Source organism: Oryza glaberrima, chromosome 7 (assembly GCF_000147395.1).
Source record: "Oryza glaberrima chromosome 7, OglaRS2, whole genome shotgun sequence".
NCBI classification, from domain to species: Eukaryota; Viridiplantae; Streptophyta; class Magnoliopsida; order Poales; family Poaceae; genus Oryza; species Oryza glaberrima.
The window spans coordinates 22,157,016-22,182,721 of record NC_068332.1 but is presented as its reverse complement, the minus strand read 5'-3'; the positions used below and the strand labels follow the sequence as shown (position 1 = coordinate 22,182,721).

The 25,706-nt window shown below is 43.3% G+C and overlaps 5 protein-coding genes across 5 annotated transcripts; 3 read left to right on the top strand and 2 right to left on the bottom strand.

Moving 5' to 3' along the window:
- Positions 1-1,293: 1,293 nt before the first annotated feature.
- LOC127780731 (uncharacterized) lies at positions 1,294-2,414 on the bottom strand. Its single transcript, XM_052307687.1, has 3 exons — positions 2,280-2,414; positions 2,021-2,109; positions 1,294-1,732 (listed from the first exon to the last, which is right to left on the bottom strand). Exons 1-3 carry the CDS (start codon positions 2,412-2,414, stop codon positions 1,558-1,560), a joined length of 399 nt encoding a protein of 132 aa, XP_052163647.1. The 3' UTR covers positions 1,294-1,557.
- Positions 2,415-4,542: 2,128 nt separating this feature from the next.
- LOC127778730 (mitochondrial import inner membrane translocase subunit TIM17-2-like) lies at positions 4,543-8,448 on the top strand. The gene is made up of 2 exons (XM_052305349.1): positions 4,543-5,332; positions 8,080-8,448. Exon 1 carries the CDS (start codon positions 4,653-4,655, stop codon positions 5,322-5,324), a length of 672 nt encoding a protein of 223 aa, XP_052161309.1. The 5' UTR covers positions 4,543-4,652; the 3' UTR covers positions 5,325-5,332; positions 8,080-8,448.
- Positions 5,339-8,071, top strand: LOC127778731 (mitochondrial import inner membrane translocase subunit TIM17-2-like). The gene has a single exon (XM_052305350.1). It carries the CDS (start codon positions 5,718-5,720, stop codon positions 6,240-6,242), a length of 525 nt encoding a protein of 174 aa, XP_052161310.1. The 5' UTR covers positions 5,339-5,717; the 3' UTR covers positions 6,243-8,071.
- Positions 8,449-10,627: 2,179 nt separating the features above from the next.
- Positions 10,628-13,837, top strand: LOC127778729 (COBRA-like protein 6). Its single transcript, XM_052305348.1, has 6 exons — positions 10,628-11,026; positions 11,122-11,201; positions 11,843-12,299; positions 12,380-12,527; positions 12,609-12,931; positions 13,273-13,837. Exons 1-6 carry the CDS (start codon positions 10,969-10,971, stop codon positions 13,557-13,559), a joined length of 1,353 nt encoding a protein of 450 aa, XP_052161308.1. The 5' UTR covers positions 10,628-10,968; the 3' UTR covers positions 13,560-13,837.
- A 116-nt stretch (positions 13,838-13,953) lies between these two features.
- Positions 13,954-17,668, bottom strand: LOC127778728 (COBRA-like protein 1). Its single transcript, XM_052305347.1, has 6 exons — positions 17,256-17,668; positions 16,296-16,375; positions 15,204-15,660; positions 14,893-15,046; positions 14,532-14,809; positions 13,954-14,462 (listed from the first exon to the last, which is right to left on the bottom strand). Exons 1-6 carry the CDS (start codon positions 17,617-17,619, stop codon positions 14,170-14,172), a joined length of 1,626 nt encoding a protein of 541 aa, XP_052161307.1. The 5' UTR covers positions 17,620-17,668; the 3' UTR covers positions 13,954-14,169.
- Between the last annotated feature and the right edge of the window lie 8,038 nt (positions 17,669-25,706).

The window sequence follows — 25,706 nt, the reverse complement described above, 5'->3', positions numbered from 1 at the left end:
GCACAATGCCATGCACATCTGCCTGCGCATGGTATATATACTCACACGCCGAAATGGCACGGGATTCCCTGTGCTTTTCCCTCTCCAAATAGTTGCGCCGTGTAGCTAAGCTCGAGCTGTTTGGAGCTCGAAAACCATGAGCCGCCTGCTGTTTTGCTAGCTCGCAGCTTACTGCGTCGTTGTCAAAGCTTAGTTTTACAGGTCAACCCACTTCTCCCTCTCTTCAATCCGCCCGGCTGCTGACCGCCACGGGCCCGGTCAACGCTGGCTACGAAGATGGAGGACGCAAGTTAATAATTTCGATCGTCCGAGACCGGTAATTAGCTCACTTCGATTTCATGACTTGATCTTTTTCTTAAATTTGATTAGATTCATAGAAAAATATAACAATATTTGTAATACAAAACAAACATATTATCAAAATATATTAAATGTTAATTTTAATGAAACTAATTTGATATCATAAATGCTGCTAAGTTTTTCATATAAATTTAGTCAAAGTACTTTGGTTAGAAAAAATTTAAACGGCTTATAATATGAAACAGAGAGGGATCGAGTAACTAATTCCCAGAGACTTGACTTTGTTGATTCTTGCTTAATTTCTTGTTCTTTTCATACATGGATGGATGAGATCGATCAACTGGACTGAGACGGTAAGATTACTGAATCTGTGGGACTAAAATCTGGTTTTGAACATTCTGATATGGAATGGTAAGCTAGCTGATCGTGCCGCAGCTCATCCCAGCTCCATCGCCAGCGATACGTCATACGTGACAATTACATCTGATGAGAACACGTGCATGTTGTTTATCTTTTAAAGAGAAAAAAAATAAACTGGGACCATATAATTTATCATCAAATTAAAGAAAATGTTTTTTCCCCTTTGTCGTGCCTGCTTTAACCCCATGCATGCATGCAAAATTTCATGCACAGTAGCTGGACACGTAGGGCGATAAAATAGATTATGATAAATATATACAAGATGTGAGTAAGTGAGTGACAGGGCATTTCCAACTCAGAGCTGCTCCTGTCCAGGTGGACAGCCATGTGCACCAGTAATTTAATTGAGCATATGGAGGCATCAAACGAGTGTGAAATTATGAACACGCGTCTGAATATTTTTTATTCAGAAATTTCCAATAGGCTTGCACCTGCAAATAGATTGTGTAGTGGGCTCAAAATATTTTGCGAGAACTAATTTGGGCTGAAACTGCCATCACTGGCGTAACGTTAACCCAAGGCCCAATTGTGCAGTGCCAAAGCCATCTCATCCGGCCCAAAATGTGTGTGATCTGGACTCACATTTTGGCCCAAATGTACAGTACACGCCCCCAAACATCCAATACCCCTAGTACTACGTGTAAACACCCGCCCGCATTAACTTCTCATTTCCATTTTTTTATCTTTTCCGATTACATAAAAGAAGATAAGATACAGACGCACATACACCACTACACACGTACTCGTACACCATACTCTTACAATTGGTGGATACATTGATTAGCCAACACGTAGGTGATCGAGATCATCGTCTTCGTCTTCGTCGTCGTCGATTGATCAGTCGTGGCGATCACTTCTCGCCACCGTCGCCGGGCCGGCGAAGAAGCGGTTGAGCGCCGGGAAGACCTCCGGCCGCTGCGTGGCGAGGAATCGCCGGAACGCGTGCTGGTGATACTTCTCACCCTCCTCCGCGTTCTCCAGCACCGCACTTTTACGGTTGTTCTTGTTCACCCTATTAGATCATATTAATTTCCAAGTTATTTTACTGCCTTACGTACAAATTACGTACAAATATATGCTCTCTCCGGTTTTTAATATCTAATAAGGCCGTTAGTTTTTTTTTTAAAAAAAAACATATATAAAGCGAGGTTGAAAGTTTCACTTTCATTATTAATTAAAAAGAAATAACAGCTTCTGTCTAAACAATGTTTTTTACGGATGAATCTGAATATACACTTATCTAAATTCGTTGGTTTGTTTTTTCTTTTTAACAGAGGAAGAAGTGTGGAGAGATATATACCTGACGTCCGGGTTCATGAACACGTTCCTTGTGAGCTGGAAGGTGCACAGCCCCGTGACGAAGGTCATGGCGGCGATCAGCGGGTAAACCTGCAACAAAATCAACCAGACAAACAACAACAAAAACATTATTAATTACCTCCAAACTAAAAAAAACAACCCTGAAACTTTCACTGATCCTGTATCATATACACCATCTACGATCGATCGAATCAATCAACAAGAAGAATCATATATATCACATCGATCGGCACACGTACATCTGGCTTCAACCAACGGCCCATATCGATCGACGCTGCTGTTGCTGTGCTAGCTAAGCCTGAAACTGAAACTGAAACTGATCTCGACCGGCTAGTTTGTTCTTGTCCTTGTTCTTGTTCACTGCACAATGCCATGCAAACCAGCTTGCATGCTATATATATACGCACGCCGGCATGGCAGCAAATTTTCCTGTGGGCTGACAAGAGTTTTTGCCTCTGCTCGCTCTCTGCGAATCGTTCGAGCTCGAAACCATGAGCTGCCTGCTGTTTTCGCAGCTTCCATTGATCCATATATCCCTGTCAAAGTCTAGTTTAATTTTTCCCAAGTCAAACCCGACCCGGTCAACCCTCTTCATGCTGCACTGTGTCTAGGTGCATGCTTAGCTAGCTAGGATGCTTCCGTTAGAAGAGAGTTCAATTTGCGTCATTTTTGTACTCCTCTGCATGTTGTGGTTTGGGTTCAGGTTTCAGACGATGTAGCGATGACGTTTGGATCGTCGAAAAACTGTAATTCTTTGGAGGCAACTTGTGAGTTCCTTAATTTTCCAGAGACTTGACTCTGATTATTTGATTGTTTCTGGGAGGAGATGATGATTGTGATGGTTGATTTCTGAATCTGTGGGGGGAGTGAATTCCGGTTTTGAACAATCTGAAATGGAATGATAACTTGATAAGCTTGCCGATCATATGGATATATGGCAGGTCGATCGTCCAGCTCGCCGTGATGGAATGATCCGTCGTCCATACATGGGATCGATACGACGATACGTGACGATAACAACAACGAACATGTGCCCAGAAAAGCTGTAAACTTTAGACCACATATATACTTCATCAAAGAAAATGTTTTTTTTTCCTCTGTCGTTCCCTGTTAATCCCATGCATGCAAAATCTCCTCTACAAGAGCCATACATATAGCAGGGTTATCAAATACTCCCTCCAGTTTATTTTTATATGATGACTAGTTCAAATTTAGGCTATCCATTGTCATATATAAAAAGATGGAGGTGGTAGTATGATACAGCAAGGTATCTTAGAAGCATGTCAGTGATGCTCTGATAGAGTACTTCCAACTCAGAGCTGATTAATTGAGCATGGGGGCATCCAGAGTTCAGACAGATTACAAGTCCAACAGCGAGCATGAACACACGCGCGCCTAAAAGGAATAAGTTCATTTTAGGTTACCCATATTTATGTCGAGTTTAAATCATGTACTTGAAGCATAATATCAAATATAACATGTCCCTTAATAACTTGCTACACCAAATTACCCCGAGGTCGCAGGCGATATTTTGCCTGGTTTTAACTGACGTGATGAGTTGACCGCGGTGAATCTGACTGACTGAATTATTTCTAGGAGGAGATGATTGTGGGTGGGTGTGAATTCCGGTTTTGAGGCCTTCTTTAGTTAGTGAAAAGAAAATTTTCGAGTGGCACATCAGACGTTTAACCAGATGTAGGAAGGGGTTTTTGGACACGAATGAAAAAAATAATTTCATAACTCACTTGGAAACCACGAGACGATTTTATTAAGCCTAATTAATCCATCTTTAGCACATGCGGGTTACCGTAGCACTTATATCTAATTATGGACTAATTAGGCTTAAAAGATTTGTCTCGCGATTTCCATACAAACTGTGTAATTAGTTTTTCATTTTATCTATATGTAATGCTCCATATATGTGTCAAAAATTCGATGAGATGTTTTTGGGAAAAAAATTTAGGAACTAAACAAGGTCGGAACATTCTGAAATGGGATGATAACTTGATAAGCTTGCTGGTCATATGGCAGGTCATCCAGTTCGCCGTGATGCCGTGAAGTAATGATCGATCACATGGCACTTCCAACTCAGATCTGAGTAGTTTTAATTGAATCATGGATATCCAGCATTTCCCGTTTTCACTTTGCACGATTCAGACATCGATATCCAGTAGGGCTTCACCTACATAGCTTAGTGGGCTCAAATCTCGCTCACTCAACCTTGGGCTGTGAAACTGATGCTATTCGCTCTCTATTTGGGCTGAAATTAGCGCTCTAACTCTGAAGTTGGGCTGAATTCCGTACCTGGGCCTACATCCAGAGGCCTCTCACGCGCGCGCCGGCCGCCGAAAATATCTCCCACCGTTCGGCCGCACCACCGCCTCCACCTCGCGGGGAACCGGGAACGTGTCTATGACAGTGGGCCCCACCAATCAGCGGGGCCCACTCGCAGCGAGAGAAGCCGCCTCCGACACGCACCGAATAAATAAAGACACGAGAGAAGAGTGAGAGAAGGAGAAATCCAAGCTCGCTTTGACGAAGCCCTCCTCCTCCCATTTCTCCTCCCCGAGCTAGGGTTTCGCCGCCGCCGCCGCCGACTAGCCGGAGTTGCCATGGGGACGCCGGAGACGTCGAGGGAGCCGTGCCCGGACCGGATCCTGGACGACGTGGGCGGGGCGTTCGGGATGGGCGCGGTGGGGGGCTCCCTCTTCCACTTCCTCAAGGGCACCTACAACTCCCCCAACGGCGAGCGCCTCGTCGGCGGCGCGCAGGCGGTGCGGATGAACGCGCCCCGCGTCGGCGGCAGCTTCGCGGTGTGGGGCGGCCTCTTCTCCGCCTTCGACTGCACCATGGTCTTCATGCGCCAGAAGGAGGACCCCTGGAACTCCATCATCGCCGGCGCCGCCACCGGCGGCTTCCTCTCCATGCGCCAGGGCCCCGGCGCCGCCGGCCGCTCCGCGCTCATGGGCGGGATGCTGCTCGCCCTCATCGAGGGCGCGGGCCTCATGCTCAACCGCGTCCTCGCCACGCCCCCGCCGCTCCCCGTCGATGACCCCAACCTCCCCGCCGTCATGGGCGGCGGCGGCGGGATCCCCGGGATCCCGCAGGTCCCCGTGGCGCCACCTGAGGTCGCGAGCTCCAGCGGCGGTGGGAGTGGATGGTTCGGGAGCCTGTTCGGCAAGAAGGAGGAGGAGAAGAAGGCGAGCCCGAGCGGCGGCAAGTCGGAGATGTTGGAGAGCTTCGACACGCCGAGCACTCCGATCCCAACCTTCGAGTACAAGTGAAGAAGAAGGTGAGCGACATAAGAAAGTTTTCGATCTTCAATTCATATCCGATTCGATATCCTCGCGTTTTGTTTCCTTTATTTTTGTTCGATTCGGCTCGGATTTAGGGAGTTCGTGTTCGTGCCGCGGAAGGATACGCGTGTTCCGTCTCTGATTTGTTTTTATTTATTTATTTATTTATTTATTTATACCTCGTGTCCAGCAAGAAGGTTAGTAGTTTCCTATATCCGAGGAAGCAATTTGGTCGCGCTATATATCTTCTCTGGTGTTTCGGCGCGTAGGTTTGAGCCCTAGAGAGTTGTTCGCTCGCGTTCTCCAATTGATTCCTTTGTCCTCGACGAGTTGACGAGCAAGCAATCGATTCCTCCGGTGGAGCTACCCGGGTTAACTACAATGCAGCAGGCTCGTCCTTCAATGGAAAGGGATCCATGCCCAGATCGCATCCTTGATGATATTGGTGCGTCTTTTGGCATGGGTGCAGTGGGAGGTTCTTTCTTCCACTTCGTCAAGGGTCTCCGCAACTCGCCCAGTGGTGCACGGTTTGCTGGCGGCATGGAGGGTGTGCGGATGAATGCGCCACGTGTTGCCGGTGGCTTTGCTGTTTGGTGTGGCCTCTTCTCAGCTTGTGATTGTGCCCTAGTTTCTGTGCGTCAAAAGGAGGACCCCTATAATTCCATCATTGCTGGTGCGGCCACCGGCGGCATTCTTGCTGCTCGTCAGGGCTTACGTGTGGTTGCTCGTGCATCCCTGCAAGGCGCGGTTCTCTTAGCCCTTGTTAGTAGTTTTGGGATCATGATGAATAGATTACCTGATGCTGGATCAATGCCAGTCAACAAGACTGAGACTTGTAAGGAGCCACAAAAGCCAGAGACTTTTGATGTGCCTAGCACCCCACCACCATCGTTTGAGTACAAGTAGAATCCTGTAAGGGGATCTCTCAGCTGATGGGCTTTATTTTACTACTGTTGATGCTCCTCTGTTCAGGCATATCTCTTTTTTAAGTGCCTTTTGGGTGGTTGTTGCCCAATCTTGAACATAAGGACACAGTAAGGTAGATGCAAAACATATTTTCTATGTGGAATTGTGCTATACGTTTGTTTGTGATGTACACAAGAACTATAAGAGTCCATCTTTCACCTTTTCTTGTTTGTCCTTAGTTGGATGTACTGTTTAATGATGCATTCGCTGTGATGTTTGTCCAGGCCCTTTTTTGTTAATATTTAGCGAAGTTCTTAGGTGCACCATGAGGTCAAGTGAATTTAATGGCCCCCGTTGTTTTGAAGCTATAGTTATAAATGGAGGTTTATGTTACGACTTATTATTACACTCAAGCACAATTGTTTGTTTTCTGCTTCTACTGCTCTACAAAATTCTGTTAGTTGCTGAAATCTAGAAGGATGTGTTCTAGACTTCTATGCATGAAAAGGAACCTTTTGTTGTGTAATTCAATTGATATTTTAGTTGCTTGAAGCATTAGTTTGTTGTAGAAGGTCTTACTTCTTGAAGTTAGCATGTGTTGCAGGCCCATGTTCATCTGGAAGTTGGGCTGATTTGTATTTGTGATGAGTTTTATTTTACATGTCCATCTGGAAGTTGGGCTTGATTTACTTCTTTAAGGTGCATGTTAGAACACGTGTGCAAAATCAAAGCTAAGCCATCTACTAGTAAAATCAACGTAAGGAGGATGCGACCTCACAAGTGAGCAAGATGAGAGGTAAGGTGAAAAGAAGGGAAATAATAAATTCTGGGAAGGCAGCCTCCAAGGCCCAAACAGCCTACAAGAGGGAGGACAGTTCTCCTGTCCTCCCACAGCGCTATCGCCATCTTTGTCATCCCTGCAACTCACCCTCTTGCTGTTGCTTCTCTGTCCCTCATTAGCTCCTCCACTGCTCTTCCCCTGCTGCCTTCTTTTGTTCCCATTCATGGAGCTAAAGGCTGCTGTTACTTCTCTATTCTTTTTTTTCCTTTGTCATGTTCTTCTCGATGTGATATTTTCTGCCAGGCACCAACAAGTGCTAAGCTGGCGTCACCTTTCTTCCTGTCTAAGCTTGGTAATCCTATTCAAACATAGCAGGAGTGGAGCCATTGTCACATTGATGTGAAAGTATGAATCATGGTTTGGCTGAAATTTTGGTTATTTAGGCCTAGTTATTTCAGTTCAGTAAGTATTCGCTCTTCTTGATCCATTAGGTCCCTGTTCATCAACTTCATAAATAGCAAAGCTGGTGTAAGGACAAGCCGTCAATGGTAGATACTGAAATTGAAAATTGAGCTGTTTGCTGTGCTTAAAAGCTATGACTTATCCTATGTTCTTCCACTATACCAGCCACCGAGACAATCATAGGATGATGGGATAACTGTTCATTGATTATATATTTACTGATGCTGTTCTTTTCAGTGGGTGTATCTATATTACTTGTGAAGTCAAATGTGCATGGGTGAGTTAACAATCCCAGTTGTAAAGTCTAGAATCAGAAGTAGTTTGGCCAGTTCTGACTGAGCTTGATAGCCATAAAAGATGTATGGGATTTTTTTCTCAATTTTATTGAGATTCTCTGTTAGAAAAGATTGGGCGCATGGTTCATCTCTGTGCTGTTTGGTTATTTGCTAACATTTTCGCTTTTGTTTTTTTGCTGCGGTGATTATGCATGCATATGTTAGTCCTGTATGCTTTCAATTTCGTAGTTGCACCTGTCACGCATCATCCACAAATCACTGTTCATGAGCCATGTTCTGAACTATGTCTGCTCCACAGAATCACAGGATGGCTGAGTGCACTGAAGCTCAGGCGGAGATTTTGGGTAGTCTGGAAAAAAAAGCTACATCAGAGCGAGATGGAATGCTTATTTGACGAACTCATGCGTGCACACGACTTGTTTCTAGGGCTATAAACCTCCCACAGAGGAAGGTCTTGGCCCCTGGCTCTTATATGTATTAATAATGTCATAATGTATGTGAGGCTGTGATCCGTTTTAATTTACCATGGTATGTTTTGCAACTTTGCAAATGATGTAGCAGTAGCAGTAATAACCTATAGCATTCTTGTCATTCAGTGTACTGGGCTCTTGAAAAGCCTCGACTTATGCTTCAAGCTGGCTTATAAAGTTTTGACACTTTTGAGTTAGGATGTGGAAGCTATGCATCCTGTCTTCCCACTGATCCGCTTCTCGATCAGCAGGTGCAAAAACAAGAAGTGTGCATTGCAAGCTTGTTTGTGGTCTATACAAGTGTACCGGAGGCTTTTGTTCAGAACATGAATATATTTTTCTGTGTACCTGATGCTTTTGTTCAACAACTCGCCCGGGGCAGCCAGTGTATGTGTCTGGTGGCTGCTTAGCGTCAGCTTTGTACAGGCAGTCAGGTATGTTTACATTGCAACTACTGGCTGATGCTTACATTTGTTAGTGATCTTTCTGCTCGGATCATCTGTCGTGCCGTTCAAGCGAATGCTTGACTGCCCCAAGTTGACAATGCAGCTTGAACAGGCTATAAAAAAGATTCTAGAATTTCCTTTGTTACGTTGCACTACTACTATGACACGACGCATAACAACATTAAAGCTTTCTAAAACGCTGAACAACCAATGCTAAACAGGTTATCTGAAGTTAACCCTGTAATCTGACAAGAATTGATAACAGTGAGTCCAATTTCCCATTAGGTTTTCAGAACTGAAACACGGCACGGTACTGATGGACATGTCTTATGGAGTAGCATGGAAATCAAGCTCAGAGCCTGTCATTTATTAGACGGCATGAAACAAGTTTTTAGTTCGATCAGCTGGATTTTTCACATTTGGTCCTTTTGAAAAACTTATTTCGCAAATAGACCCCTGAAAAAACTTATCCTAAAAATAGTCCTTTTTAGGGCGCCAGAGTGGCTGGCGCCGTCATCCAACGAGACGGCGTTAGCCTATCTGGCGCCGTCCTCCTGCCACCGTGGCACACGCGAACCGACGTGGCAGGAGGAGGGCGCCAGCCATGCTAGCGCCCCCCTCGCCTCCATTCCTGTTTCTCTGTATGGAGTTGCAACGGTGTCATTTTTGTTTTATTTTTTCGGATGTTTTTTTACACTTAGGATCACGATACAACCAACCGTAAAAAAATTTAAACTCGAACTACCACTTAGCTAAGTCTGAAAATAGCTAGCATACCACTTAGTCTACTTTGCACTTCACTAAAACCCTTTGATCAACATGTTACACATAATGCACTCTATCACTATATGAAATTACTTAATCTAATTCAAAATATAACCACATGAAATGATAGCCATAAGTTAAACAGTACAGAGAGATGCAATTTTTTGATTTTTATTTCATTTTTTTGATATTTTTTCACACTTAGGAGAACATAGGAACCAACCATATAAAAAATAAACTCAAACGGACAAAATATGTGACTTGTAGAATTTTCCAAAACTCTATCGAAACGGACAAAATATGTCATTTATTAAAATATGCATAACTTTCTCATACGGACTCGGAATCAGGCAAATAATATATCCACGGACATCTAAAAAAAAGTTACATCCGATTCTCCCCGCTTAGCCGGGTTCGGCGATATTAAAACCTCCAAATTTCGCTTGCAAGATTGTGTTTTCGAGGAGAGAAGTTTTTCTGTAGAGCTTTGGAAAATTCCATAGGCCACATATTTTGTCAGTTTGAGTTTATTTTTTATATGGTTGGTTCTTGTGAGTTCCTAAGTGTGAAAAAAATATCAAAAAAATAAAATAAAAATAAAAAAGTTGCATATCTCTCTCCTCTGCACTAGTTCGGAGAGAGAGAGGAGAGGAGAGGAAAAATTCTACAGGTCACATATTACGTCCATTTGAGTTCATTTTTTCTATGGTGGGTTCTTATGTGTCCCTAAGCGTGAAAATAATATCAAAAAAATAAAAGAAAAATAAAAAACTTGGGGGGGGGGGGGGCGCCAGCCACTCTGGCGCGCTCCCCCTAGCCACCTCAGCATCGCCCCGCCATGTCGGCAGGGGGACGGCTGGCGCCCCAAAAAGGACTATTTCTGTGATAAGTTTTTCCAGAGATCTATTTGCGAAATAAGTTTTTTAAAAGGACCAAAATGTGAAAAATTCAGTCCAAATCAGGCTATCAGACAACAGCAGCTCAGAACGTTTCCAGTTTACGAAGAGGAATTGTTAATTACCTGAACAAATGTCAATCCAATATTATCACTTGCACAAATCGAAAGCTGTGTCAGGAGATCGGCGAGGCGTTTAACCGTCGCGATCGGAGGCCGGAAGCAGCACACGATCATACACGATCTTCTTCTCCCTCTCGCCTCCTACTCCCACTCACTTCCCCCCAAGTGATCTGATCACCACCAACCACGCTTGCTTGAGCAGAGAGGAACTCAACCGCAAGCAACACAGAGACAACGAGACGCGTCACGCGTGCCCATGAAAAGGCGCAGCGCGGCCGCCGTCGCTAGCCGCGCGCGCCGGCCGATCTCGTCATCGCCAAGGAAACTAAAGCAGCCACCGGTTGGTGGCGCTTTGCCATCTCTCGTCCGCTCCCCGCCGCCGCCACTGCAGCTGCCTACTTTGCCTTAAAGCCCAGCATTGCGACTGTCTTCTCGCTCATCACCCCAATGCAGGTCTAGTTAGTGTCGCAAAGCAGCAGCTCGCAGCAATGGCGGTGCCCAGCTCCCTTCTTCTACTCATCCTCGCCGCCACGCTCTCTGTCGCTGGTACGTCTTTCGATCGATCGGTGCCTGAATCTTCATCATATCTCTTCTTCTAATCTCGCTTCTGATCATCGATGCAAATGTAATATACTCTGTAGTTGCTTATGATCCGCTCGACCCCAACGGCAACATCACCATCAAATGGGACGTCATGTCGTGGACACCCGACGGATACGTCGTAAGTAAAATTTTTTTTCGAAGTAGTTATATATATTTGTCGATCAGTTTTCTTCTAAAAATTTATCAGATATAAATATAATACAATCATAGTAAAATTACTTTGTAACTTGTACATAACTACAAGAGGTCGTGAAACTGAATCTCCTCACCCGTGCATGTGCCATGAATTTTTTTCCTTCCTAACTTGCATGAATATTGAAGTAAATCTAACCGTTTAAAATTATGCGAAAATTACATTGCATTTACATACAAGTTATAGTATAACTACACTACGATCATACTATATTTATATTAGACAATTTCTTTCTAATAAATACTCCTTCTGTCCGTTAAATATTTAACGCCGTTGATTTTTTAAAATATGTTTGACCGTTCGTCTTATTCAAAACAAATTAAGTAATTATTAATTATTTTTCTATCATTTGATTCATTATTAAATGTACTTTTATATATTTCACAAAAGTTTTTGAATAAGACGAACGATCAAACCTGTTTAAAAAAAGTCAACGGCGTCATATATTTAAGGATAGAGGGAGTATATAGCAAAACCAAAAAAAAACTTTTACCATTACATATATGATCATCATGTCAAGCTCGTCATCGACGAACTGATGGGTGCAATATTTTTTTTTTACGCAGGCGATGGTGACGATCAACAACTACCAGACATACCGTCAGATAATGGCGCCAGGGTGGACGGTGGGGTGGACGTGGGCGCGGCAGGAGGTGATCTGGTCCATGGTGGGCGCGCAGGCCACGGACCAGGGCGACTGCTCCCGCTTCAAGGCCAACCTCCCGCACTGCTGCCGCCGGACGCCAGCCGTCGTCGACCTCCTCCCCGGCGTCCCCTACAACCAGCAGATCGCCAACTGCTGCCGCGGCGGCGTCCTCCCGGCGTACGGCCAGTCCCCCTCCTCCGCCGCCGCCGCGTTCCAGGTCAGCGTCGGCCAGGCCGGCACCACCAACCGCACCGTCAGGCTCCCCAGGAACTTCACCCTCCTCGGCCCCGGCCCCGGCTACACCTGCGGCCGCGCCAGGGTCGTCCCCTCCACCGTCTTCCTCACCGCCGATCGCCGCCGCAAGACCCAAGCCCTCAGTAAGTGGCTGACTACACCACCTTCGTCTTCTTCGCCGGGACGAGGACGCCGCCATTGATGATGTCATGCTTGTGTGCAGTGACGTGGAACGTGACGTGCACGTACTCGCAGCACCTGGCGTCCAAGTACCCGTCGTGCTGCGTCTCCTTCTCCTCCTTCTACAACGACACCATCGTCCCCTGCGCCAAGTGCGCCTGCGGCTGCGACGCCCACAAGCCCTGCGTCCGGTACGTACGCCACCGCCGACGACATCCGCCGCCGCCGCCGCCGCCGACGAACTGACCGCGTTCTATCGCCGTGCCGTGCAGGAGCGAGAGGGAGGGGAAGAGGCTGGCGGTGACGGGGAAGAAGCACGACGCGAACGCGCACGGGCGCGGCAATGGCGTCGCGGCGGCGGCGGCAATGGAGGCGCCGCTGCTGCAGTGCACGCCGCACATGTGCCCGGTGAGGGTGCACTGGCACGTGAAGCTCAACTACAAGGAGTACTGGCGCGCCAAGATCACCATCGTCAACTTCAACTACCGGATGAACTACACCGGGTGGACGCTCGTCGCCCAGCACCCCAACCTCGACAACATCACCGAGGTCTTCAGCTTCGACTACAAGCCCGTCGTCTCCTACGGCTCCATCAGTAAGAATTATTTCATCCTAAATTTGCTGTGATCTTGTTTTCGCCGTGAAGGCCGAAGGAGGCCAACCGAGTACATTAAGAAGGAGTAAAAGTTACAAGGAAAAACATCAAAATGCACCGAGGTGCATTGCCATACACCACGCACTACCACCCAAGCACAAACCACTGAGGGTGAAGCCTAGCACCAAACGACCCCCGCTAAGCGTGGCCGAACGCCGCTAGACCTACGGGAACGCCACAGAGACGAGGCTCCAAAAATGATGCCACCACGGTGGTCCTAAATTTGCTGTGATCTTGATGCGAATTGGATGTGAATTGGATGTGGATTTTGGTTTTTGCAGATGATACGGCGATGTTCTACGGGCTAAAGTACTTCAACGACCAGCTGATGGAGGCCGGGCCGCACGGGAACGTGCAGTCGGAGGTGCTGATGAGGAAGGACGCGAGGACGTTCACGTTCAGGCAGGGATGGGCGTTCCCGAGGAAGGTCTACTTCAACGGCGACGAGTGCCAGATGCCGCCGCCGGACTCCTACCCTTACCTGCCCAACGCCGCTCCCCCGGCGGCGGCGTCGCTCGTCGGCTCCGCGGTGGCCATGGCGGCCTTGGTGTTCTTCCTCATGGCGTAGTGCTTAGAACCTGCAGCAGAATTAGCAGATAGGAGGATGGTTTTGGTCTGAATATGATTTGTGTTTTGATGTTCTGAACATACTGGGAAAAATTGTTTTTTTAAAAAAAATCTTGTTTTTGAATGGTAAAAAAATTCTGTAAGTGGAGGGGATATGAGCATAATTTTGGGAACATATTTGTACGACACAATCACTCAATCAGGATGGAATGAGGCGACAATGATGTTTCACATTCTCTGACTGAAGTCAGTTACATCAGTAGCATTTGTCTCTTGTTCACTGAATGCTGATGTTGCATCTGAAATGAGCTGTTAGTTTTCATATATGATCATAGGAAAAATCAACTAACTTCATTTTGCAGTACATGCTCATCTGATAAATGTGTGAAGGTTCATAAAGGAAGAGAGGATAAAATTCCTTAAGTACTGTGTTTGCATCTTATCTTGTCTGAGATTAAATGTATACAAGTAAGTTTATACAATGATCAACGACGGTTTTTGGTTAGGTATCTGCACTGAATCTTCTCTTCATGCAACATATCATCTAAAACTTTGTAATGCACAACAAGGTCAAAACTTTCCTGAATACGTAAAATTACGATTTCCTTTCACTATGCGTAAACCATCAAGAATGTCAGTGCTGTCCAAATGGTAATGAATGGAAGGAGAATTGAAGACATCACTCTTGTTGAAGCATTTGGCAGCCATGGATATGCATCTGGTGGTGGCATCACACAGTTGTCACCATTGAAGTATATACGTCTTGGGAAGGCCCAGCCTTTCTCAAAGGTGAAACTCTTGGGGTCCTTCTTGAACAGAAGCTCAGACTGAACATTTCCATCTGGACCCGCCGTCATGAGCAAGTCATTGTAGTCCTTGATTCCCCATAACATCGCGGTATCATCTGAAAAAAGAAACAGTAAATATCTGAAAAATAATTAACCACATGAGTAGAATTGTTTTCAGGGCTTACTTATTACTCCATATGGGTTCAAAGATTTGTAGTTGAAGCTGAAAATGGTTGTCAGATTGTCAAAACTGGGGTGCTGAGTGACTAGGTTCCACTGAGAGTAGTTCATCCTGTAATTGAAGTTTGTCACTGTGATCTTGACCCTCCAGTACTCCTTGTAGTTAACCTTCACATGCCAATGAACTCTTATTGGGCACATATGAGAAGTGCACTGGACTAGAGGTGTCAAGCTGTCCTTGTTATGGGTGTTCACAACAGAAGCCAAATAAGGAGAATTTCCCCTGTCAAACAGTACGTTGCAACAGTCATGTTAACTGAACATAAAACTGATTTTGAGTAGTTTTGTCATGTTAATGTAACTTACTCTACACAGCTTCCTAGTTTATTATTCTGGCAGCCACATGAGCATGTTGGGCAGTTAACTATGGTATCATTGTAAAAAGACGAGAGCGAAATGCAGCACGTCGGAGATCTTTGCGCGACAATCTGTGAATATGTGCAAGTCACATTCCATGTCACTGCACAAAAGAAATCAAGCGGTCACCGATGATGCACGAAAAGGCGGTATCGAAACAAGAACAATTCTGAATCTGTTGCAATAGATTGTAAGCTCATCCCTGAACTACTTTGCACGGCAAATACTAAGATCATGGAAATTTCAGAAAAAAATCTTACTGTGAGCCTGAGTTGTTCTCCTTCCATCTTGCGAAAAAAACTTGGTAGGTCTCACAACCTTGGCACTGCCACAGGTATACCCTGGACCTGGAGATTTCAGGGTGAAATTTCTCGGCACCCGCACCGTCTTGTTCGTCGTCCCTGCCTGACCAACACTGACTTGGAATGATGCTATGGCATTTGCAGGGTCCTGTGCCCACGAGTTGAGCACTCCTCCCTTGCAGCAGTTGGCAATCTGCATGTTGTAAGGGGTTCCCGGGAGCAGGTCCACGATCTCAGGATCTTTCTTGCAGCAATGTGGGATATTTGATTTGAACTTTGAGCAGTCGCCTTGCTCCGTCGCTTGGCCGCCGTTCATCGCCCAGATTATCTCCTTCTTTGCCCACACCCATCCGAGTTTCCACCCGGGTGATTGAATGTGTCGATACTGCTGATAGTTGTATAGTGAAACAACAGCCTGGAGAAAATGGATTTTTAACATTATCTCAGCAACTAATCACAAGTCCTGTGAACCAGGAAGGCAGGAAGGGAATTTTGTGCAGGTTGACAGTTTTCTGAATTGTGTAAAAATACACTGAAGATAAGAGATAGTGCAAAGATTTGGTCTTGACTAGTTCAAAATGCAACAAAATTGAGTTTATGTAAGGTTTGTGTTATGTCTTGTGAGTACTGATATTAATCAAGATCAACAGTTCAGAGCACCTATAAGTTACAGTCTAACAGATAAAATAGAGAAATACAAAGAAAATAGATTTGTGTCGTGATGTCATGTCTTTGACCAGCAACCATGGATTGCAAGCATCGATGCACCAGTATTTGGTCATGCCAGTTGTAAGTTTATCAAGAAAGTCAAAAGCTAAAAAAGTGGCATGAATGGAAATTTAACGAAAGGCCACTACTTTCAGTGTTTCAGTTACAAAAGAGAGACAGTGAAGCGTCAATCTGCCAACAAGACAGAGTACTAATGTGCAGAGATTGATGAAAGCAGATGTGGACTCATGTGGCAACAGCGACATGCATTGAGTTGGTTGATAGATGATAATGGTAATAAAGTAGTTACAGACACATAATAGTAAATTAAGGTTTACTCACAACATATCCATCTGGAGTCCATTGCAGCACATCCCACTTGATTGTTATGTTCCCATTTGGATCAAGCGGATCGTATGCCTCTACATAATGTATCAAGAAACAAGTCAGAATTTAGTGATACATCCAGATTGAAGAACGTTTTGGTAGGGCACATCTCATCTTTGATGGTTAATCATGCATGTGAAGATAAAGAACCGAACTTTATCATCTTGTGCATGATCAGGATCACAGTTCAGATGAATAGACATACATGAAACATAATAGTGATTTGTGCCAATAGCTTCAGTGATTATAATATTTGTGTTAACAACATATAGTAGTACGTAACAAGAAAAGATCACGATTGTAGCATGACGCGACACATAAGGCTGATTCTTCGCTCTGAGCTCTAACAGAAATAATATGCACACACTCGCTACATGTTCAGTTTGCTTTGACATTTTTTTTTTTTGGAAAAATGGATTAAAACCTGATCATGAACTAAACAGAAATAGTTTGTTTTGACATATGATCCGAAACAAACAAACATATACTATGAGCAAAACCCATCGCACCACGCATATACAACAATAAAAATTTAAATTTGGTATTCATGACTCTTAGTTGTCCATTTTGGAAAGGTCATAAACACCAAATTAAAATCTTTAATGAGGTAAACGGAAAACAGCTCATTCCTTTATTGTCACATCCATTTTGATCACGATAATCGCGCTACGATGGGGAAAAGAAATTTTCTCCGAATACAGTAAAATAAGAAGAAAAAAAAAACAACACCAAAAAAAAAAAACTCCGGAATCCTTACAGACGAATCATACAGCACATGGCACCCAAAAAAAAGACGCAAAAATTTAGGCGTGAATGAATCAACCGGAGAAGAACAACCTGAGAACCAAGAACCGAAATCCAAATAGTACTGCAAGAACCAATGGGAAATGCAGAGGCACAGGCACAGGCACCGACCTGACGACGGAATCAGAGAGGAGAAGAAGGCGACGAGCAGCGCGACGGAGACGCCCATACGCAGCAGCAGGAGCGCCATGGCTAAGGAAGAACTCGAGTTGAAGAAGAAGAAGAAACACCCAGCTGCCACCTGATCACTCTCGCCCCACACGCCTGTATTTCGCGACGACGAAGACGAAGAAGAAGAAGAAGGAGGCAAGAGGCAACAAGAAGTCAGACAAGACAAGCGGGCGAGAGAGAGAGATTTATGGGTATATGTTTGCAAGTAAAGGTGAGGGAGATTTCTTGCGCGTCTGAATCCGTGTCTGCCCGGGGATGGATGGATGGATGGATGGATGGATGCAGAGTGCAGACAGACATGCATGCAGACAGGTTTGAGCTATTCTTGTGGGGGAAATCCTCCTCTTGTTTTTCCTCTTTCTTTCCAGGGAGTGCAAAACTGCAAGCACACTGCTCCTAGATTGCCAATGCCAGCCGTGCACAGCTGCACTGTTTTGTTTTACTTACTACTCACTGTTTTGGAGATAAATTTTTGTTGCACGCAAAACGAAAAATCTTATTAAGCATATGATTAATTAAATATTAACTATTATGAATTTCAAAATGGATTTATTTGCTTTTTCAAAACAACTTCTATATAGAAACTACTTTTAAAAAACACACCAATTAACAGTTTAAAAAGTGTGCTAGCGGAAAACGAGGAAGTTAAAGTTAAATGTATCATTTTCTGTTTTCTCTTTTGTTGTTGCCCTTTAGCCTATTAGCCATAACCAAAATTTTAATTCTAAGTTTAAATTTTAGAGTCATAATTTATTTATAGTATTGAAATACATATATAAAAGTTTTACTTATAAATTATTATTTTACGAATAATGTGTTATGATTTATAATTAGACGAACGATGATCCTGTAATTTTTTCAATGGTTTGAGGGATAAGAGAGCTAAATGTTGTTGTCTCATATGCTCCCTCCATCCGTAGATAGAAGAATCTTATAAGTTTTAGCAAAAGAAAAATTTAAAGCTAAGATGAAATAATTTTGATACCTTTACAATATGAGTGGTGGTTGGATATATTGGAGAACTTATACCTCACAAATGCTTATATTTGTGTGAGTAGCGAGTAAATACTACATCTGTCTCAGAATAAATTAATCTAGTGTGAGATATGATACTATGAATTTGGATAGGTCTATCCCAGAATAATTTAGTTTAAGGGCCCCTTTGAATCACGGGAATGAAAAAACAGAGGAATAGAAAAAACATAGGATTCTGGCAGGAATGTAAGTGTAAAACAGAGGATTGCAAAATATAGGAATAACGTAGGAATGACCATTTGATTGGACCACAGGAAAAACACAAGAATTTGAGGAGAGATAAAGACTCAAACGATTTTTTCCATGAGGTTCTACCTCTTCTTAAAATTCCTCCAAGACTTGTATGGGAAAAGGCATTTCATAGGAATTTTATAGGATTTTATAGGGTCCATTCCTTTAATTCAAAGGGCTTTATAGGAAAAATTCCTATAGGAATGAAATCCTCTAAAATTTCTATGAATTTTCTTTGAATCAAATGGGGCCTAATATAGGATGTAACATATTCTGAGACGGAAGGAATATGTGATAGAATATTAATTAATGCCTTGTAGTTTAAGTTCTGGCTCCAGTGGAAATTCCATCCGAACTCATCCGGGTCTATTAGTTTCAGAAGAAAAACCTGAAACTGAGCTTGAAACGTTCGGTCACTGAGCCTGCATCCGTGCCGGACTTTCAGAACATTATCATCCATGAAATCTTCAGAAAGAACCCTGACTTGACAAACCTATACTATCCCTTATCAATTTCGGTTGGTCCTCACTGCGCTGAGTGGTGAGTGCTAAGCTTACCCTCACCTACACACGAAAACTTTGTTGACAAAAATGAACAGAGGAAAGTCACTTTTGAGCTCGATGTGCGCAATCATTTACAAGGAAAAAGAATCACTAATGAATGGTCATCACTCGATTCTTCGATAGCAGCTCGAATATTCTACACGATCATCAACCGCGTTAATACCGCCATTCCTTATGCACGAAGACTCGCTTTTGGCCATTGGAAGTAACTGAAAGCCAAGGGTCGAGGCTCTGTTTGAGAGAGCAGGTTGGGAACGTTCGGATCTAGCATGGAAAACGGAAAGATATTTTTTTTAAAACAACTTTCGTATAGAAACTTTTTAAAAAAAACACACCGAAATAGTAGTTTAAAAAACGTGCGCGCGGAAATCGAGAAGGAGAGGTTAGGAACCATCACAAACAAACTGAGCGGAACTCGTCTGTACACCAAGCATACTTAAGGTTTGTTTAGTTCACGTCAAAATTGAAAGTTTGTTTGAAATTGGAATGATGTGATAGAAAAGTTGGAAGTTTATGTGTGTAGGAAAGTTTTGATATGATAGAAAAGTTGAAAATTTGAAGAAAAATTTTGGAACTAAACTCAGCCTTATTAGTGGTGGTCTGACAATGCTGATTTCGTTCTAAAATGTAAGTAATTTTTGGAGGTTTTATGGAAATTAAGAAAGTGATTCTTTTGTCCTAAAAATATTGTTGTTTTATAAAGTAAAAGGCATATCAACCAAGAGACTAAAAGATTACTATCTCCTCTATTAGTGTAGAGAGTATGATAATAAGTAGAAGGGAGTACAGTCAAAACGAGAAGAAAAGGATAGTAAAGTAATATCAAGAGATTTAGTATACCTCATTCTGAAAAGATGGTTTTTATGTGGTAAATCGTGAAGCTAAAAATAAAATCTTTTAAGGATAAAGGGAGTAGATGAAAATAATTGGAAGAATATAATTATTTGAGAAGGGAAAATACGTGGAGAATACATATTGGTACCCAATATCTCGGCCACAACATTATACACCTGAAAAATTACTATCCTAAATTCTGTATTTTACTCTAGTGTTCATCATGGATCCTAAAAATTTTCATTAAATCAATTAATTTTCAGAATAAGGTTTTTTTGGGACTTCATTTGTATGACAAACATATTTTTAGAATAGCTAAAATGCGAAAAAACCAGGATGAAATATATGGCCATAGATATTGACCCCCACACAGCTGGACTGGACTCAAAAACCGTTTGAGCAACGCGGTGACGCAACCAACGATTTTCTTTTCGTCTGCGAGTCAACATCCGTCTTCCACTCCAGGATCCATTGCCTACACACTTTCAATTCATCCAGTCCAGCACAGGCACAGCTAAGCCAAGGGAGAAACACGGCAATTGATCGCTACAGGGAAAAAAAAAGCGTGTTCTTCCAGCACATTGCACATAGCTCGTCTCGTTCTTTTCACCTTTACTCACCAGATCATTAAAATAGGCTATTTACCGTAGGTTAGAAAACCCATGACAATAATCCGTTCAATAATCGCGTGTGGATGACAGAGGAGACAGACCATTCACCGATATTGTGCTGGCCGCTTGCATACATGGGAGACGGTAGAAGTGGTGACCCATCCTACCATGGCATCCATCCGCTCAAGGCTCGCTCGCCGCCAGCGGAGTGGGACTGTGGGGCACTAGGGGTGGACCTAGATCCCGGGCATACTAGGCCATGACCTAGAGCCTAAGATTTAATGGTTAATTGGTTCCATACTACTGCAACTTTATCAAATTAAAAAAAATACCACTACTATTCATTATATCGCTGCTGGGTGCCACTGCAATTTTAGAAAATTGGATCCATGCCACTCCGTCGCGTTTTCCATCCACTCCTATTGATGCCGTCTCTCCGCGTCTGAGGACCGAGTCAGAGGACACCACCACCGACTTCGGCTTCGGCAACGACACCGACGCAGGCGCGAGCGGCGGAGGCGGCTCAGGGTTCTCGTGGCGGCGCAAGCGCGCAAGTGGCGGCCGGAATCCCGTGCGGAGCGGCCCCCATGCCACGACGGCGGTTGAGGACGTCGCAGGGGAGCGATGCGGCTGCTCCTCGTCGCCTCGCCGGTCGTTCACCACTGCAAGGACCTCGTCGCGCGCGCCCTCGGCCAGGGACGCCGACGCCGCCGGCCGAAGAAGGCGGCGCAGCCGCGGCCCACTCTGCCGCCTCCTCCTTGGATGCCTCGGCTTCCTCGTCGCATGCCTCGACAACACGATGGTCGCCGAGTCGACGCCCGTGAGGTGGCTTCCGCTGTCAGCGTCGTCAACGGCGAGGCTGACCTGGGTGGCGGCGAAGGAGCTCGACCGCGGTGAGGGAGCTCGGCGCCGGAGACCGCACCGGAGAGACCCCACCAGGCCCAGCCGTGACCGCGCCGGCCGTCGTATGGATTGGAGGGGATGAGGATGAGGCGGAAAAAGTGACAGGAGTGGCATGGATCCAATTTTTGAAATTTTCAGTGGCACCCAGCCGATATGACGAATAATAGTGGTATTTTTTTAATTTAGCAAAGTTGCAGTGGCATGGATCCAATTAACCCAAGATTTAAAGTCCATTGACTAAGATTTTTTTTTCACCATGATGAGTCGAGATGATACTTTTTCCATCTCAAAATGTAGCTACTCCTTTCGTCCTATTTTAAGTGCAGCCATGGTTTTCCGCGCCCAACTTCGATCGTCGTCTTATTTGAAAAAAATTAAAAATATAAGTCACGAGTAAAGTACTATTCATGTTTTATCATCTCATAACAACAAAAATACTAATTGTAAAAATATTTTAAATAAAACGGACGATCAAAATTACACGTGTAAACTTATAGTTACACTTAAAATGGGACGGAGGGAGTACCTAGTATATGATGTGACATTACCTAGTAATACGAATCTGGACAGGAGGCTATGTAGTACTAGGTAATGTCACATCCTATACTAGGTAACTATATTTTAGGATAGAGGAAGTAGTAAATTAGTATAGGTTAGCCCAAGCTTTGTCTCTGGGCTGGATCCACAAATACATATGCGCTTGCGCGCGTGCATTATATATAAGGCACGGCGGCCCGGTCCATGGTGCGGTCTATATATAAGGCACTTACAAAGTACGACCCAAAGACATGAGGACGACCCAAAGACATGAGGGACGTAAATTAGACGTATTCAATGACGAGCACGGTGGGCTTATCGTGCCTTCCAACCGGCACGGCACAACCCGATCCTTATTGGATCGTGTCTAGGCTGTAGGTGCAGCCCGTGAGCGGGCATAGCCCGGCACGACCCTCTAGCCATGCCGGGCGGTCTATTTGGGCATATATAGCATGCATTGTGCTGTGGGCGTGCCAGCCATGGCTACGTACTTGGCCCGAGCGTTCCGTGGGCTGCCAATGTTTTCGGCCTCATTAGTAGTAGGACACGAAAGGCCGAACGGAGAAACATGTTGATTGTATTTCCTCAGATTTAATGCCCACACGAATTTCCTCAGATTTAATGCCCACAAAGGAAAACTTGCAATTGCATTTACAGCAAATAGTGTAGCCTACAACTCCATCTATTCTGAAACATAAGTATTTCTACTATTCAAATTTCGTATACAATATAAGCGTTCCCTCCATTTCAAATATAAACATTATCTAGTTTGTTTAGTAAAGATTAAGATTGAGGGAACCGATTCCTTTTCAGCAACATCATTAGTCAATTTTACATTTTCAATTGATTAGATTCTCTTCCCAAGTTTACAATTGGTTGAAAATTCTTGGACATCTGAGCATTTGGAATCGGTGTCATATAAATGCTTATATATTATGGTATGAATGTTTGAATGCTAGAGATACTGATATTTTAGAACGGAGAGGGTATTTCTAGGACATTGATTCTAATGCATGGAATCCATGCATTTTCAGCCAATTTGGTGCTTAGGAGAGAAATGCAAGTAACTCAAAATTTAAATTTTACCAATGAGATGATAAAAGAGAATATTTTTTCTTTATATACTCAATCTTTGATAAATAATCTGAAAAATCTAACCAAGTGAGCATTACACTATAATTAATAATGTTCTCTCTGGGATTTGGTAGGGCTTGAAATGTATTACATCCATTCTAAAATATAAAGGATTCTGAATGGAGATAATAACAAGGAAAGGAAAAAAAAGAGTAGTATGCATGATACCAAAGAACATCAAATTAGTTAACCAATCTAACTCCTTGGAACTAAATATAACTCATGCAAATAACTTTCACATAATTCCTATTTTTGTTAAAAATAATAATAAAATTAAGACTCCAAGACAACTATATAACTATACATGCCTATGCCAATGCATGAGTTACCAACTACTATTCCATCCAAAAAAAACAAAGACCAATCCTAACAATGAAATGAACTTAGACACGAGGATTGTTTTTTTTTCTGACGGGGAGGTAGTTGTGCATTGATCATGAAATTAACTCCTTGACAACAAGACCAACATTATTTTTTCTTAGGATTAACCATATATACCAACTTTATTGGATGATCTGCATCACGCAGATCTACGCATAGCTAGTAAAACATGCAGGAGATCAATTGGCGATATTCTAATTAACTAAGCATGAAGCCGGCCATCATCCATCTTATCGTTGTCATTTGCTTGAAGCTCATAAGTGCAACAGCATTGGGTATCATAATGCCTGCAATACTGAGATGCTACCGTCCGGCCGTCACCCAGGCACATCTGGTGGCATTTCTCCTGCGTGCACCCGTATTCCGTCTCCTGGCACACTGTCTTCGCCTCAACATCTGTGAAACCAGTTGGGTACAGAGCTAGGTTAATTGATTAATTAATTAATTTTGATGATCTTTTCCTCAGACGGAAATTTCGATGAAGAGATGAGAAGAACATATCAAATTTAAAAAGAATAAAAAAACAGAAGAAAATTGCTGAATTAATTACGTGCGTAGCAAACAGCTGGAAAGAGCAGAGCTGCAATCAGCAGGAGGGTCACTAGGGACGAAGCCCTTGAGCCATTGCACTTCAGAAGAGCCATGAGCAGAGTTAAGGCTAGCTATCACACTTTGATTTCTCTTGATTTCTATATATGGTTGCAGACTTGCAGTTCTCAGTCGTCCTTCGCTTAAATAGAGTGAACATACAACTCTTGAATTAATTAAATAACTCTCCACATTCAATATATTAAATGATACTCCATAAAGTACATAAATGCTCAATATAATCAATTAATGATGCTAAGATTTATTTGTTTGAACCACATAGTACTACACATTAAATATACTTCATATTTCATTTATTTCTTTCCAACCACATGGTACACATTGAATGTATTTTTTTTTCGAGGAATGTCATATATAGGCTGTGTTTAGTTTACACCAAAATTGAAAGTTCAGTTGAAATTGAAACGATGTAACGAAAAAGTTGAAAGTTTGTGTGTAGGAAAGTTTTGATGTGATAGAAAAGTTGGAAGTTTGATGAAAAACTTTAAAACTAAACACGGTGATAGTATATTTTGCATAAATGCTCAATTTGCCATGAAGCAAACGTTTAATTTTTAATCCATATACTAGAAGTTGTAGGATTTATTTCGTGATTCCACATTTCCTTGGAGTTCCATATTTCGTGACAGGGGAAGTAGTGAAAGTGCGGTGGTATAGTCGTGGATGCATGACTTCGCTCACCAAAATTTTAATTCTGATGACTGTAGGATCGAACAATAAGAAACTAAACCTACCATGGGAGAGAGGGAGGGGGGGGGGTTGAATGGTAGTGACACAAAAGATGAAAATCTTTTAGCTGAATTAAACGTTATCCTCGAAATAGTATATTGAACATATCTAAATAGTATATTGAACTTTATTACTTCTATACGTGTTTAAAAAGTGCAACAATAGCACCCCTCTTACAAAATTCGACTAAACTCGAAACCATAACTTTATTAAACTCAACTCACACAAAATCGATTATAAGAGGCCTCATCCCTCTTTCTATTTATACCCGAGGTAGGAAGTCTAAAGTCACCAATCTAACTTATACAAGAAGCCTTAATCCACTAGAAAATCTTCCCGTACAAGAAACAAACTTATCTACTTCAATTTGTATTCCAATTTTTCCAAATTTAGACTCCTTCCAAGTGTGACTCCCTTTTCCATATGCACACAATCTCCCATCATATGACGCATGGAATCTCTATTAACCACGTGCATTGTTCTTTAGCCTAAGCATCCCACATGATATCCAAATCGTTCGGATGTCATCTTCTCCCAAGTTGACTCCTGATCCATCACTCGCAATGCTCTTCTAAAGCATCAAGATACATCTACACATGAATCAAACAAGAAACTATATCCGAGCACAAGTTCTATCCAACTTGACTCAACATTAGTACACAACATTATTACGCACATATAGAAATCATCTAAAAGTCATGATCACGAGATAATCATGAATATCCAAATAGACAAACCAAAACCGACACCAATCATAAACCAACTGATTAGACCGTTTGGCTGGCCGGTCTGACCGCGTATTGCACGCCGGTCTGGCCAGCCTA

Bases quoted from the DNA above. Each gene is read 5' to 3' on its own strand.
- LOC127780731 (XM_052307687.1), bottom strand. From the start codon at position 2,414: ATGGCATTGTGCAGTGAACAAGAACAAGGACAAGAACAAACTAGCCGG. The intron at 2,110-2,279 runs GTACGTGTGCCG...ATTTTGTTGCAG, and splicing joins GCCGTTGGTTGAAGCCAGAT to GTTTACCCGCTGATCGCCGC. The intron at 1,733-2,020 runs GTATATATCTCT...ATGATCTAATAG, and splicing joins TTCATGAACCCGGACGTCAG to GGTGAACAAGAACAACCGTA.
- LOC127778730 (XM_052305349.1), top strand. From the start codon at position 4,653: ATGGGGACGCCGGAGACGTCGAGGGAGCCGTGCCCGGACCGGATCCTG.
- LOC127778731 (XM_052305350.1), top strand. From the start codon at position 5,718: ATGCAGCAGGCTCGTCCTTCAATGGAAAGGGATCCATGCCCAGATCGC.
- LOC127778729 (XM_052305348.1), top strand. From the start codon at position 10,969: ATGGCGGTGCCCAGCTCCCTTCTTCTACTCATCCTCGCCGCCACGCTC. The intron at 12,300-12,379 runs GTAAGTGGCTGA...GCTTGTGTGCAG, and splicing joins CCGCAAGACCCAAGCCCTCA to TGACGTGGAACGTGACGTGC. The intron at 12,932-13,272 runs GTAAGAATTATT...TGGTTTTTGCAG, and splicing joins CGTCTCCTACGGCTCCATCA to ATGATACGGCGATGTTCTAC.
- LOC127778728 (XM_052305347.1), bottom strand. From the start codon at position 17,619: ATGCATGTCTGTCTGCACTCTGCATCCATCCATCCATCCATCCATCCA. The intron at 15,661-16,295 runs GTGAGTAAACCT...CATTTTCTCCAG, and splicing joins GGACTCCAGATGGATATGTT to GCTGTTGTTTCACTATACAA. The intron at 14,463-14,531 runs GTAAGCCCTGAA...TTCTTTTTTCAG, and splicing joins GAACCCATATGGAGTAATAA to ATGATACCGCGATGTTATGG.